Consider the following 16,568-nt stretch of genomic DNA (forward strand, 5'->3'; position numbering starts at 1 on the left):
ATCTTTATAAACTATTGCCATTTATATTAACAAAATTTACTGTATTCTTTCAGATTCTTTAACCTTAAAGGGAAAAAAAATCTTTTTTTCATCCATTTTAAAACACTAATTTTTTCTTTAAAAACATTTCTGAAATCAAAACTTTCTAATGCATCATTTTTAAACATCCTCTTAACATGCATACTTTAAAGTTCACTATTAAATTTAGATCACTCCCTCCAAGTTACCCTCATAGAATATTTTTTTCTTCTTGTATACATTCTTTTTAAAACTCTAAACTTTTCTTTAAACTAATACATGTTTTTCTTTAACTTTCTCTTAACACAGATACTCTCAAATAAATTTTCAATAATATTTTACAAACTTTAGGAATTACTTAAGCATTATATATAAAGGAAAAATACATTTTGAAACTTTAGATTTCAATGTTCCCTAGCTAGGCCTGTTCAATGATCTCCTGAAGCCATGGTTCTCCTAGATTTGGGAACAGTTCTAAGGATTTGCTCCCTTATCTGATTTTAGATCCCTAACAGATTTACTCAGTTCTTCCAGACCATGGAACCCAAATTTATATGACTAATTCAGGGACCCAACATGATTGTCCTAAGGATTGATCTGCATGTAAAATGGACACAGGTTTTGTCTTCCACCCTCCCAAGTGGTGGATAGAAGTATGAGAGTGAATAAACAAAGGACAGTTCATAAAAATGTCTATCAATGGAAATCATATGTCCTTAAAGATTCATCCATGAAAGCAAACTGTTAGTTATTGCTTTCCTGGCTCAGGTGGGGGGGATAAACAAGAGAATACATCAGGTGGTAGTATTGTAAGTATAGTATGGCAAGAATACTAAGCCATCCATCAATCAATCAGAATAGAGCTGGAAGGGAATTTGGAGGTCTTCTAGTCCAACCCCCTGCTCAAGTAGGAGACCTTATAGCAGGGTGTCAAACTCAATTTCATTGAGGGCCGCATCAGCATTGCGATTGCCCTCGGGGGGGGCGGGTGGGTGCGGCCTATTGGGTGGCTGTGGATGGAGTGGGTATGGCCTACTGGGTGGGCATTGCCAGCTCTACATCGTTTGCATTAAGGGCCTGGGCAGGAGTGGGACAGATCTGAGGATCTCTGGCAGAAGGAGGTGGGACCGGGGCAAGTGCCAAGGCATGGTCCATTTCTTCATCCCTCACAAAGGGTGACACTTCCCCAACATGCACCCGGGCCTTGTGTTTGATATGTCTGCCTTATACCATTTCAGACAGGTGGCTGTCCAGTCTTTTCTTAAAAACCTCCAGTGATGAAGCACCTACGGCTTCTGAAAGCAGAAGCTTCTGAAGCTATTCCAATGGTTAATTATTCTCACTGTTTCTCCTTAATTCCAGGTTGTTTCTCTCCTTGAGTAGTTGCCATCCATTATTTCTTGTCTTGCCTTCTGGTGCTTTAGAAAATAAGTTGACCCCTCCTCTTTGTGGCAGCCCCTCAAATACTGGAATACTGCTATCCTGTCACCCCTAGTCCTTTTTTTTAGACTGGCCATACCCAATTCCTGCAACCTTTCTTCATATGTTTTTTGTCTCCAGGCCCTTAATCATTTTAGTTGCTCTTCTTTGCACTTTTTCCAAAAATCTCAACATCTTTTTTGTAATGTGACCAAAACCAGATGCAGTATTTCAGGTATGGTCTTACTAAGACTTTATAAAGTTACACTAATATGTCACATAATTTTGATTCTATGCCTCTATTTATACAACCAAGAATTATATTGATTTTGTGGCTGCTGCCGCACACATCTAGCTCATGTTTAAGTAATCATCCACTAGGACTCCAAACTCCCACTCACAGCTACTATTTTTGAGCCAGATTTCACCTAATCAGTACTTGTACCTTTGGTTTTCCCTATCTGGGTGTAAAACCTTGCTTTTCTCCATATTGCATTTCATTTTGTTGGATAGGGCCCATTGTTCAAGTCTGTCAAGATCTTTTTGGATCCTGGGCTTGTCTTCTGAGATGTTGGCTATTCCTACCAGCTTAGTGTCATCTGCAGATCTGATGAGTTCCCCTTTTATTCCTTCATCTAAGTCATTTATGAAGATATTGAAGAGTACTGAGCCTAAGACAGAGCCTTGTGATACCCCACTGCTTACTTCCCTCCATGTAGATGTAGTACCATTAAGGATTACTTGTTCGGTACTGCAGCCAAAGTGGAGAAAGTGATAAAACCTGAAAAGGAATATCTACAGCTATCTCCTTTTCCAGATGGGAATCAAGCAGCTTAAGATTATTGTGCAAAAGTTCAAAGGCAATGTGTTTGAGGAATTTAGCTCAGCTTCTTTAAAATCCAGCAATCTCTTTATAATTTTAATGGCAGTTCTAACTCAGAGAACTTTGATAGGTCTCTGGACACTGGGGTCATGGCACATTGATTGGGCTCAAGTCCTTGACCTCAAATGATTTAAAGAAGTTTCTCTCTGGGATAAGCAAAAGGCTAGGTGGGGGAAGGCTAGGATTGGCTGCCCTGCAGTTACTCTGAGTGGATGTTGCTATTGAACTCAGTGACCTTAATGCCCTCTTCCAACTCAGAAATCCTATGGATCCTCAGAAGGTATAAAATTATAAAATTGCATGTAAAAAGAAAGGTAAGAAGAAAATCATGATTGAACACATGGTAGATTAACATTAAGTAATGAATAGCCCCTATTGTCTTCAAATAAGTTTTATCATGAAGTTGCCAATTTTTAGTTATTTGATGCCTTTAGACCAGGGGTGTCAAACTCGCCACATTACACGATATATCACAATGTATCATGATTTTTTTTCCCTTGCCAGAGCTGGGGTAGGCGCAGCTTCCACGTGACACATCCGACCCACCAGCCGGCAGTTTGATACCCCTGCTTTAAATAGAAAGAATTCATTGACTATAAGTTGAAGAAAACAGTTGTAGGGTGGGATTAGAATCCCAGAGAATGGGCCATTTAGTTGAGTCCAGCTGTCGATTTCTGCAAGAATATAAACTGATCCCAGACAGAGGGCTACTTTTAGTCTGTACTTAAACACATCTGGCAGGGGAGCTTACCTTGAAAATAGGTGTCATGGTTGACTCGCTACACAGCCCTGCTCACAAACAGGCAACAGTAATGGGATGGGGCAGGGACGGTATTGGAATGTAAGGGAGGTTTGAGAGGGATCTCTGGAATACAAATGTGCCATCTGGACCCATGAGACAGATCCAAATCCCAAGGTTGTTTCCAAAATAAAGGAGACAGGCTATTTCCAGAATAAAGCAAGTGCAACTGATTGGTGGACAATGGGAGGTCCAGGGAGGGGAACGAAAAGTTTTCCTATGCTGTTTGCAAATGAAAATGTCAGTACTGGCTTATCTACTTCTGTATCCATATGGCTTTTCAGTAAAGTTATACTCTTGGATAAAAAAATGTCCCAGGAGTTTCTTTTGCTATTTAATGCAGTGGGACGGTTGACATTAAGCTAGCTCTCACAGTAATAGCCTTCCTGGATTCCACCAGGAGGTCAGTCTCAAATGTTGTCTATGGCCGAAGATACAGAAGAACAAAAGAAGCTAGGAGAGGTCCCTACTTGGGAAGAGCCAGCACCGCCTCAGGCTGGCGCCAGAGCACAAGCCACCAGCCTACGCTCAAAACCAAGACCTGAGAATTTTGAGCAACCACCTACAGCCAAGAAGGAGTGAGTGAGAGATGCCCCATACCAGGGATCGAAGACTCACTATGCATCAAATGTGGGCAAGGCTGAAGACCTCCTTCTCCCTGCTGGACTCAACGTGATCCAAGGTGGTAGATGGAGAGCAAAGTGGCTAGCCAAATGGGACAACCCTTTTGAGTGGAACATTCCGATCACTGACTGCAGCCCCTGAGCTAGATGACCTTGACGCTTTTATGCAAGCCCTATGAGAATGGTTCAAGGACTCCATGGCAGCCCGAAATGTGGAAAGGCTGTATTTGTGCCCTAAAGCAAGGGAAGTGACTAGTGACAGAGTACATCTGAGACTTCTGCCACCTAGCCTGCCACCTGGAAAACTGGCCTGGTCTACCATTCCCGAGAGGGGCTGAACAAAGAACTGTACCAGAATTGCCTACCCCGGGTGGTGCTGCACAACCTGTGAGCATGGTACCATGTGGCCACAGAAGTAGAGATCAACCTGATGGAATTCCATAAACACACACACAGGGTAGGAGAGTTGGTCCTGCCAGCCGGCAAAAAGATGAATGGCTCTCTAAGGGAGGAAGAGCGCTGCCAGCCAGATGAGGCAAACCCCGCCAAAGCATTGGTGGCTGCTTTCATTGCAGAAAAGAGGGGCACCATTCTGCTGAATGCCTCACACCACGGCCAATGACTGCTCCCCTCTTCCAAGCTAACTGAAGAGAAAAAGAGAAAACACAGAGCTCTCTCCTCCATCCAGCAAAGGGGAGGGAACTCCAGCCCTTGTCAAGACGGGACCAGTCTTCTACAAGAGCAATAGCAAAGGAGAAAACAACCCATTGGTAAATGGCACCATAATCCCCATGACTGCTAGGGAGATTTCTGTGTCTGCCACAGGAGTAAAGGGGACCCATATGGCTTTGCTGGACTCATGGTAGAGAAGCTAGGAATGAGGCTAAGGAAACCAAGAAAGCCCATAGCATTTTCCCAGCTAGATGGTTCAATAACAGGCTGATTGTCAGCGATCTGCCTAACCGAGCCTGTGAAGCTAAAAGCCAGGACCCACAAAGAGACTATTTGATTTATTGTGGCCCCAGGATGACAGAGGCCATGATACTGGGACTGCTGTGATGGAAAAAAATGGAACTCATCTTTCAGTTGGGATAGAGACAAATGGTGGATGCAAAGGAAAGAATCCAATCAGCAAAAGATAGGAAAAATGCTAAGAAGCCACCACATGTCTGCAGCTAAGAAAGCAAAAGTGGAACCTGCCATAAATTAGAGGGAAGTGGTAGCTTAGAACCACTGATTTCCAAGGAATATCGTGACCTGGCTGAGGTCTTCGGTGAGAGGGAATCCAACACATTTCCGCCTCACAGCCCCACAGACTGTGCAGTTGAGATTGTGCCTGGGGCTAAGCTGCCAAAACCAAAGTCTATTCAACGACACCTCAGGAGATGGAAGAGTTCTGCACATTCATACACAAAAATTTAGCTAGGAGCTTCATTCAGTCGGCTAAGTTGAGGATGGCAAGCCCCTGTGCTTTTCAAAGAAAAGAAAGATGGGTCTCTTGTGCTGTGTGTCCACTATAGAGAGCTAAACTGTATATGCGTGGAGAATATGTACCCCCTCCCTCTAATGAAGGACCTGTTGGGCCACCTTGCAAAGGGGAGGATTTTCACGAAGCTGGACTTGAGGGAGGCATACTACTGAGTGAGAATTAAGGAGGGAATGAATGAAAAATGGTGTTCAATTGCCCTTTGGGTTGCTACCAGTTCCAGGTGATGCTGTTTGGGCTACAGGGGCCCTCAGCAGTGTTCATGCAGCTAATAAATGAAGTCCTACATGAGCATTTGTATAAGGGGTCTTGATGTATCTGGACAATATACCCAGACCAACCCTGATAGGGTGTTAATGTGAAAAGAAGGTAGTGTAGAAATAATGTGTGTGTTTCTTTGTAGGATTAATCGTTCTGGAGGGTCAGCATGTCATGACTGACTCACTACACAGTCCTGCTCACAACCAGATAACAGTAACGGGAGGGGAGAGGGAAGGCATTGGAATGTAAGGGAGATTTGGGAGGGACCTCTGGAATGCAAGAGTGCCACCTGGAAGCATGAAACAGACCCAAACCCCAAGGTCATTGCCTGGAAACATCTGAGGCAGACAGGCCATTTCCAAAATAAAGCAAGTGCAATTGATTGGTGGACAATGGACAATGGGAGGGCTGAGGGGGGGGGGAGGAAAAGTTTTCCTATGCTGTTTGCACATAAAAACATCAGAACTGGCTTTTCTACTTCTGTACCCATATGGCTTTTCATTAAAGATATACTTTGGAGAAGAAAAAGGGCCCAGAAGTTTCTTTTGCTGTCTAATGCAGTGAGATGGTTGGCAATAGGTTCCATTATTGAATAGCAAAAGCACTAATTCTGAGTAATCGCTATTAAATTAATAGAAAACATCTATCGGTAAACATCTACCTATCTCTGGTATTTTCACCCTAAGAGAATTTTCCTCTTAATATTTGATTAGCCTGTCAAGCAGTTCCAATACTTCTTCGAAACCTTGTGGAGTGTGATTCCCACTATCTTCTCCATAAGAAAATAATGCTTCTGATTATAACTGGATTGTACATCTATCTTGCTAACTGATAGAAATTCATACTTTACAGTCCCATCTTGCTGGTTATTGATCGATATATAAATTGGGTATTTTTTGAGAAGATTGCAGACAACAAGATGTATTCTAATCATCAGGCATTCTAGTTTTTCATGTTGAAAATGCAACTCCTTTTGGTTTTCAGCATGGAAGAATGTGAGGCTCTCTGTACACGCCTGGCTATCATGGTAAATGGACATTTCCAGTGCTTGGGTTCATTACAGCATATAAAAAGCAGGTTGGTAAAATGTTTTTTTTTGTGACAACTCTTACCCAATTGAGCAAGCAGTAAAGTGGAAGAGCAATTTTTGCTCTAAGGGGGGAAATAATACAAAAATTACCAAACAAGTCATTTTTTAGCTTTATGGATAAGTGAACCAAGGTGATATAATGATGTTATTGCATTCTATTACAACTTTGTATCATAACTTAGATATGCAGAGCAAGATTTGTCACATTCAAGTATCAAAGGATGTACATAAGACTCAGTATAGATAGGAGCTCTCCCTACACAAACCAGTGATGCTGCAGCATTCTAACCTTCTGAAATTTGAAGCTGACCCAGATCCTTAATGTGCTTTTGGTTGTACTAGAAATTATGCTTCATTTGGTTTTCTAGAAGTACTGCTTGGGATTACTAGAATTTTCATTACATTTTATCTAATAAAATATACTTTTCATATTTTCCTCTAGATTTGGAAAAGGATTCACTGTGAAGATGCATTTGAATAACAGTGCGGACAACATTGAGAAGCTGACTCTATTTTTACAAACAAACTTTCCAAATACATATTTAAGGGTACATATTTTTGCATAGCTATACTGTGAAATGCCTGCATATTACATTAACAACTTAGAAATCTGGTTACATTTATTTGGACTGCAGGGAGATTTCTAACATAATGGAATATTCTTTCATGTGCTTAAATAAGCAGAATATCAATAAGGCTAAGCTAAAGTGCAAAAAAGTGCAATGAATTTTTTGTATACAAGAGAATGTAATAATGTAAGTTCCTGTTGTTCAGTCCAACCACAAACTAAAAAGAGACCAAATTGTTCTTGATTAATGCTCTGATAGAAATTGTAGCATCCTGAATTAATTGTAGTATTCACAAAGTAATATTACCAGCCAAATATTATCACATTTGTTCTATAAAATTAGAGCACATAGCATGTTTTCAAGGTTTTTTCTCATTCACTTTTAAGGATCTCACTACATTCTTGTACAGAAGAAAACAGAAGTAAAAATTCATACTTTCATAAGATTCCTTTAGAAATTTGGTTGCGTCTGGTTCTAAGATCCTGGCAGCATAAAAGAAGCAAAGACTGAAGTAGTTTCTGATTAATAGCAGCTACTATCACTAGAGGTTTTTTAATTTATCAAACGTATAAGTACACAATGATTCTGATTCTCATAGTTGATTCTCAAGCATCTTGTAGAGTAGTTTGGAAAAATCATCGAGAATTAATAGAGAAAGCCCTGGGGAATAGCTACACATAGTGTTATGAAAGAACTGGCACATTCCTGTAAAAATGTCAGGTACAAATGAATCAAAATAAGTTGTCAGATGGACATTAGTATTTGATTTCCAAATCTGCATTTGACTGCATTACATCTTATTCATATAGGATCATCAACTGAACATGGTGGAATATCATATCCCAGTGTCTGCAGGAGGTGTGGCAAACATATTTCAACTTCTAGAAATGAACAAAGCAGTTTTTGAAATTAAACACTTTTCTGTGAGTCAAACAACTCTGGAAGAGGTAAGCAATAAACTTGTCTCATTTATTGTTGACACAATAGAATTAAATTGTAAGAAACACAGGGATAATGAATCTCTTTTCTTAGTTTGAGGCAAGATAACTTATAACTATTACTGGCAATATGTGAAAAGCAGGCATTGTATAGAATGCCTAGGAATCTCTAGAACAGCCGTTCTCAACCTATGGGTCGCGACCCCATTTGGGGTCGATCGACCATTTTTCGGGGGTCGCCAAAGGTGGCGATCCGCCATTTTTCGCGGCGCCGTGCACGCGTGCCGCGCATGGGGGTAGCGCCACGCATGCGCGCCGTGCATGGGGGCGGCGCTGTGCATGCGCGCCGCGCATGGGGTGGCGCCACGCATGCGCATCGCGCATGGCCCCCCGCCCCCATGCGCGCGCCGCCGTGCATGCGCAGAACGTTTGTGTGACGGGGGTCGCCGTCACACAAACGTTGAGAAGCACTGCTATAGAATGTGTAATATTTTTAGGCAAAGTATGAAATGTCTGTGTTATTTTAATATGTTATATACTTTCCCTGGTATTATATATAATACCTAGACATTATGAATGTTAAGAACTATTTAGCTAAAGCATGAAAACAGAGTCATGAAAAGGGTCAGGGTTAGAGTTAGCCTAACTCTAACCCTAATTCTTTATTGAAAACAGGTATATGAAAATGAAAGAAGAAATGCAAAATGAAGTACAGGACTTTCTTACTACAAAAAAAAAAAAAAAAAAAAAGACCAGCATTAACCTACTTGTGGCAACAAGGAAGAATAGAATGGCATTTTAGCAGGAGTATTTTATACTTTGCCAGTTTGTCTTTTGTTATTGCATAGAATGCCTAGGAAATGTGTTAAATATTAAGCATTTCATATTTGATATCCCATTTTTGGCATTCTGTAGATTTCCTAGGCATTCTATGAAATGCCTAATTTCACACATTGATGATAACATAACTAAAGCTTCCTAGCATTTAAGTCCATTTCTGAATTTTCTTGAAAATTTATAAAAAAGCAAATTCATTTATTTTCTTTTAAAATATTCTATCTCATTTTAGTGAATCTTCAACAGACCCTATAACTTTCAAAATAGCAATATCTGAATAAATTGCTATTAAAAGCAATAATGAAGCACTGTATTAACATTTAAAGATTACAGCCTGAATATTAATGTATTCAGTATTGCTAGTGAACATGGACTTGGAATACTAGGTGAACCTTAGCCATATGCCTAGAAAATAACAGTCTTGATCTCTGGGGAAAGAATCCCTAGTAGAAGCATCCTCACCTTAATCTCCAAAATCATTTGGAGGAAGGGCTGAAATACAACTCCATTTGTGCTCCACCTCTCTGGGTGTAATGTGGCCCTTGGTCCTTAATATAGGAATCAGCTATTAATACCAATAAGAGGCAAAAGAGTTAATTGGCTTTGTCTGAAATTCTTTTCACCTGATGTTTGAAATTCATTTAGGTTGAATGTTACAAATTTGGTAAAGTAAGAGCTGTCAGGTAAAAGATGTTTTAGCAGTACCTGAAGATTTCTTCATTCTTGATAAGCATCTGTTTTATTTCAGTAACCACAACATGAATGCTTTGATTTCATACATAAACCAGTTATACACATGTATGTATATATCTTTGTGACAAGAAATTTATTAAGTTGTATGAGAAGCAAGATTAACATATGTCTTAACTAATAGGAAAATATGTTATCATCATAATATTTAATACATAACACAGGACCATTAACCAGTGGAACAGCTTGCCTTCAGACGTTGTGGGTCCTTCATCACTCAAAGTTTTTAAGAAGAGACTAGATAGCTGAAATGATATAGGGACTCCTGCTTGAGCAGGGGGCTGGATTAGAAGACCTCCAAGGTCCCTTCCAGCTTTATACTGATTATTATTATTATATGCTCATAAATATCCTAACTTGTATTGATGTGCAATCGAGTTAGACAAGTTAGTCAAATTAGCCAAGTTAGTCTAGTGGTTAAGACACCAGGCTAGAAAGTCAGAGATTTTGAGTTCTAGTCTCATTTTAGCCATGAAAACCGGCTGGATGATCTTGGGCCATTCATGTTCTCTCAGACCAACTCACCTCACAGAGTTATTGTAGTGGGGAAAATACGAGGAAGAAACTGTTGGATAAGTTCACTACCTGGAGTTATTTGTAAAAATAATAAAGGCAGAATATAAATTAAAGAAATAAAGAAATATCACTCTTTGTTAAATTAAATATCAGATAGCATTCACAGCAAGTTTTTTTAAAAAAAAACGTTCCTCAGACTCCCCCCCCCATGCAAAATTGACATGAAAAAGAGTGAGGTTCCTTGGTACAAGCAACAGTAATTGTACTGTATTTCTTATTGCTAATTGTCAAATCTGGATGGAAATGTTACTGATATTGAACCAGAGAGAGAAGGCTGAAACCTTATTTTCTGGTGTACTGCTGTGAAACAAATCTTAAGCAGAATAACAGAGGAATAAAGAATTGGAAGGGACTTTGGAAGCCTTCTAGTACAGCCCCCTGCTCAAGCAGGAGATCTATACCATTTTAGACATTTGGTGCTCCAATCTCTTCTTAAAAACAAATATCTGCTATTTGATTTTTAAAAACAATGAGATTGGTAATCATGTTTTGGCTGCTAAACATTATCTTTTAGTTACAAAGATTTTACATACCTATGATGAACAAACTCTTATTTCCAATCAAAGGCACTCGACCTCCCTAGGTGTTGCCAAATGCTATAATGCTGCCTACAAGTTAAGATCCAAGTTGATTAATCTCCACAATTGTAATATAGCACAATTATGACTAACCCTTGAATAATTTGCAATAAATATATACGTAGATAGATTTTACATTTTACCTCATTCTTAGAATCTTAGTCTTATGTCACTAATGTTAAGTACTTAAGACAAAAATCCTGTTTTCTATCATTAAAGACAGTTCATATTGGTAAAAATAATATTTTGTTTTAGCCTTTTGCTTGTATTTCATATCTGGCCTTTGTCTTCTACTTTTAAATTATTTGTTAATTACTTTGTTCTATACTGATTTTTGACTGTTTTTTGACTGAAGTAAACTTTGAGTTTAATTGAAAGATCTGTGGTATGATTGCATTTATTAATGTTTATTTAAAATAAGATAAATATAATGTATTACTTTTGTTTAATACAGTTACCGCATTTTACTTTGACTTCTATTATATCTTTGTTCTGATCTGGAATTTACCCATAAGAAAGTTTGTTGTCATAAATAGGTACACTAGATGTAAGAAGTCGATTTAGAAATTATCTGAAAAACAGAATATGTTTAATTTCATGTAATGTGTTTTTGTTTCATTTTAGGTTTTCATCAACTTTGCTAAAGCTCAGACTAACCCTGATATTTCAGATGCAATCACCTATACAAGTTCAGAAGCTTAAGGGAACACTTAACTGCTATACTAAGCCTTATGCCAAAACTTCTTGACTGCTGTATTAAAGCCCTTTTTTGCAAGTTATTTTATGCATTCATATTGTAATCTAGACCATGAATCTAAGCACTCCCTTTTTATCAGATTGGTCTTTTACTTCTTTCTCAAGTTTTTTTTTTCTCATGTAAAGAATACACAGCAGATACAAGTATATTTCTCATCATGTATTTATGAAATTCTTTCCATGCTACAGTTCCCAAAAATATATTCGGTGAAAAAGAAGAGCTGCTTTGTGTTCAGGAATATAAACCAAAAGATTGCTATATGGAGAGATTATGACAATCTTAAATAAAAGCATTTAAAGTGACTGCATAATCTGTTAATTTCTAATCTTTGTTTAGGTCTTGGCAAAAGGAAATGTTTGTAAGGCTAGAAAAGTATGGAGAGATATAGCAAATAGTGTGGATAGAAACTAGTTTTAGGAATATTTTCTCTCCTTTTCTTTAAATGTTTTAAATGTCTTTTTGTTGCTCCTTATATTTGCATAATGTTGCTTACCAAAAGAAAATAGCAAGATGATGGGTATGGATGTATGAAAATGTGGCAAAAGATATTTCCTTCACAATGCCCAAAATTTGGCCACCTATAATACATTCTACTTGGACATTTGGGCAATATTGCATAATATTAATTGTGACCTCACCATTTCATACATATCTTTTTGCACTAAGCACTCTTTTTCTTTGCAAATAAACAAAAACATACATTATACCCTGTAAAACATACATGAGTACTAAGAATTTGTATTATTTCCTGAGCATGAGTAGAGAATAAGAGGACTTTTATTGCAACAGGATTTGCAAGACATTTGGTGAGACAGGGAACTACAAAAAAAATGGAAAGAGGGGCACATAACCAAGGCTGATTATCAGCAGACTGCCAGAACGTGCAAAGAAGAAGTCAGGAAAGCAAGGACTCAGAATGAACAAAGACTTGCAACAGAAATCAAGGACAACAAAAAAAGTTTCTTCCAACATATTAACAACAAAAAAAAAGTCAAGGAAACTGTAGGCCCACTAAAGAGAGAAGATGGCAAGGAAATTACAGGCAACAGGGAGAAAGCAGAGCTGCTTAACTCATACTTTGCATCAGTCTTCACACAAAAAGAAACTATAGCCCAACATACAAAAAAAAAAAATCCCACTGCAAAAGACACAATAGAAACAAAAATTAAAATAAGCAAGAAAATGGTAAGACAACTCCTACACGACCTTGATGAGTATAAATCACCGGGACCTGACAGATTACATCCCCGAGTTCTGAAACAGCTGGCAGATCTCAGAACCGCTACAATACATCTTTCATAAATCTTGGAGCATCGGAGAAATACCTGAGGATTGGAAAAGGGCTGATGCCCCCATATTCAAAAAAGGAAAAAAACTGGACTCAGGAAACTACAGACCAATCAGTTTAACATCAATACCTGGAATGATAATCAAAAAAACAGTTCTGCAGACTTCTGGCTTGGTATTGCCACAAATGGAGGAAGACGGGGCCTGAATTTGCTCCGCTGGGGGACCCTGGAAAGGGTCGAAACTCATCCCGTAGAACCGATGAGCAAGGAGGGGACCCCCGTTTGATCACGGGAGGGCAGTGGTCCTTCCATTTGATCAAGGAAAGCACTCCAAACCAGCGGGGGAAGCTGCTGACAGCCGAATTCAAAAGCACCACCAAGCAACTTTCAAGTAATGCAGATGAAATTGGGTGAGACCTGATTCTCTCTTTAAGATTCTAGGTTTTGTTTCCTGAAAAAGCTGCCCAAAGCATTTTTCCCCCTGTGAGAAGAGAGGGAAGGGAATTTTTACCCCACCCTCTGAAAAGTGGCAACTAACTACTCAGGGGAAACAAAACAACCATAAGATTAATTTTAACCTAATTGAATATATATTCTTTTGAAACTTGGGGACTAAAAGTGTTCTTTTTGCTTATTGGAGACTTTTCTTTTTAAAATAATAATAATAATACTAAGACTTGAAAAACCATCATATAAGTTTTGGACTTAAAAAGCTATAAAATGGCATTAGTGACATCTTGTGGATACTTCAGATAAAATTTGTTTGCCTTGACAGCTACTACCTTTGAAAAATCCAGCTGCAAAGAAGGGATTTCTGGGTGGCTTATCTGTGTGACAGGGATAATGTACTGTTTTGGAAGCTGGCCTGCTTGAGCTACGAATGTAAACTTTTACTGATTCTTAGAGCTATGCTTGGGGAACTGCTTTCCCTGCATGAGAAGCATATATTATTACACAAGATGATAGAACACCTTGGATTATAAACTCTTACTTGATAAACAATTTATATTATAAAAATCACCTATAAAACATGAAATAAATGTACCATATCCAGCTACAAAAGACAAAAAATTTTTTTTAACATTTGATTCTAAAGTCTTCAACTTAACATATTATCAAGAAAATATGGATGAAGATCAGGAAAAAATCCTTTCCATGGTGAAATCAATACCTGAAACTATTCTTTCAGCTTGTGATAAAATAAGAAGCAACACAAAGGAACAATGTTCTAGCTTAAATATACAAACCCAGATCTTGATTACAAGCAAAGAATTAACAACACAGGACTTCCGGTGGTGACGTGGAGGTGGTGCAGGGGAAAGAGGACAGTCTCCATCCTCCAACTCTGATTTTTTCAAGTTTGGAGACCCTTCGGAGGCACTGAGAGTCTGGAGGGCTACGTGCGAAAAGGGTGAAGCCTTGGGGAGTAGCGAAGTGAGAGGCAATCACCCACCACGACAGAGGAAAACCCTTAAATCCAACTTGAAAACTTCGGCTATCAATAGATGGTGGATCCGAGGCCTCGACTAACCACAAAGAATGCAGAAGCAAGATATACTTAGTAGACTAGGTCATTGAGTGAGTTAAAAAAATTATGAAAATATTCCAAAATAATAGAAAAGTCTAAAAGATTTACTTGTCTGTTGACTCTGGTGTTGTAAGGAAGCTCAGTTGGAGAGTGAATCCTCAGCGCAAGCGGTGACCCAGCGGGAAGAGCTGTGAGTCAGCAATTAATATAGCCAGAGGATTAACAAGAGTGAGACAAAAGAAAGAAAAGTTTTTGTGATAAACATTATAGCACAGAATGAAGAAGGTGAAAGATTGTGGAAGGAGAGGTTGGGAGACAAAAGACATAGACGGAGGGGACGGCGAAATGACTAGGAAGAGAGAAACAAAAGAAGATGTTTGGCAAGCTGACATCTGGAATGGTGAGAAAATGGCAATTTGAGAAGGACAAAAGAGTAGCGAGTTGTAGAAGATCAGAGAAAGCGAGATCGGAGGAGAAAGGAGGAAAGAGACAGTGAGAGGATGTGCCACGGTGAACGTGACAAGAACGGATAGACGGACAGATGGTCGATAGAGAGACGGTGTGTCAAATTCGGAGAGGTTTGAAAAGTGAAGGAATTGGTGAGAGGACGTAACACGGAGGCGAAAGCCACAGGAAGGGATAGAAACTTGAAATCCTAGAGAGACTGTATAGCACATTATAGAAGATTGGAGAAAGTGAGGCTGGAAGAGAATGGAGGAGGTAAACTAGGAAGTGCGGAAAGTTTGGAAAGTGAAGGAGACGGTGAGAGGACGTGATTCGGCACTGAGAGACAACGGATATATGGACAAATGGTTGATGATATAAGTTAGGAGAGAAAATTTGGATTCCTAGAGAGATTGGGTGTTAAGTAAGAAAGAGAAAAAAAGTGAAGAAGATTAGGGAAGGAAAAGAGAGGTCTAGGAGCACAGTGAAAGTAGATCGAGATCTAGGAAAGGAGAGAAAGAAGCATTGTAAGTTTAGAATAAAAGTGTAACGTTAGAAAGATTGCTGGCTAAATCATATCATATTCCTAGATACTAAGAATAGAAAGCACTTGATAAATAAGAAATTAAGATGACAACACTGAGAACAGGGAAAAAAACAATGTCAAGTTTAGCACTGACACCTTCATCTCCTCCTGGACAGAGAACAATGGAGGGAATGTTGGGGACAGAGAAGCAAAATGTATTATCAAATATGCAAAGCATGCAAACAACATTATTAACTATTCAAGAAACAATGTTAAAGATGCAGGAGACAATGTCAAAAAACCATATTGAAATGAGAGGGGATATGAATAAATTAGATAATAAGATTGAAACAATACAACAAACAATTGAGAAAAATGAAGAAAGAATATTGACAGTAGAAGTAGGATTGGATAAAATAGGGAAAAAAGTCGACACAGTAGATAAAAAATTGATGGGAACTAACAAACAATTGGAAGAATCGATTATACATCTGGAAATGGACAGGGTGGCATTTTACTTAAGATTTCAAAACGTGGTGGAGGATAAGGAAGAGGATTTGGGCACCATTATGGTAGAGCTGATAGCAGAGGCTCTACAAAGAGATAAACAAGGAATATTGCCAGAAATAGATGAGGTGTACTGAATCCACACAAATTATGTTTGAAGGAATAAACTACCACATGAGATACATATAAGATTCGCCAGAAAAAAAATTAGAGACCTAATATACAGGATTACAAGGGAAGATCCAATAATTTACAAAGGCATGGAAATTCAAACATTAAAACAAATTCCAAAGAAAGTGAGGGAACAGAGAAGAGACTACAGATTTCTCAGTGCACATCTTATTAAAAAAAAACACATTCCATTTAGATGGTTAATCCCCGAGGGGATGCTGATAACATGGCAGGAGAAAAGGATTAAAATTGATAGCCTGGACAAGGCAAGAGAATTTTATGAACAACTAGAAGGGGAAGAAGAAGAGAATAATAGTAGTAGGGAAGAATTAGAATTAGATTCTAAAAGTCAGGAAGATCAGCAACTAGAGTTAAAGAGAGAGAGAAGGAGATAGAAAGTAAGGAGGTAAAAAGACAAAAGAAAGAAAGAGGAACAGGTTTGAGAGCAAGACAAACTCAGAAGTAAAATAATGGATGAGTAGATTAGTATCAATTAATGTCAATGGCCTAAATGCACCA

At 38.6% G+C, this 16,568-nt stretch overlaps 1 protein-coding gene across 1 annotated transcript in view; it reads left to right on the top strand.

The window, feature by feature from the left end:
* Positions 1-11,886, top strand: part of ABCA12 (ATP binding cassette subfamily A member 12) — a 224,960-nt gene extending 213,074 nt beyond the window's left edge. The window contains exons 51-54 of the mRNA XM_039355317.1: positions 6,474-6,566; positions 7,022-7,127; positions 7,958-8,095; positions 11,452-11,886. Coding sequence (XP_039211251.1) covers positions 6,474-6,566; positions 7,022-7,127; positions 7,958-8,095; positions 11,452-11,529 — 415 coding nt within the window. The 3' untranslated portion in view covers positions 11,530-11,886. The remainder of the gene's footprint in view (positions 1-6,473; positions 6,567-7,021; positions 7,128-7,957; positions 8,096-11,451) is intronic.
* The last annotated feature ends 4,682 nt before the right edge of the window (positions 11,887-16,568 follow it).

This window comes from Crotalus tigris, unplaced genomic scaffold (assembly GCF_016545835.1).
Source record: "Crotalus tigris isolate CLP2741 ecotype Arizona unplaced genomic scaffold, ASM1654583v1 scf7180000018674.437415, whole genome shotgun sequence".
Taxonomy (NCBI): Eukaryota; Metazoa; Chordata; class Lepidosauria; order Squamata; family Viperidae; genus Crotalus; species Crotalus tigris.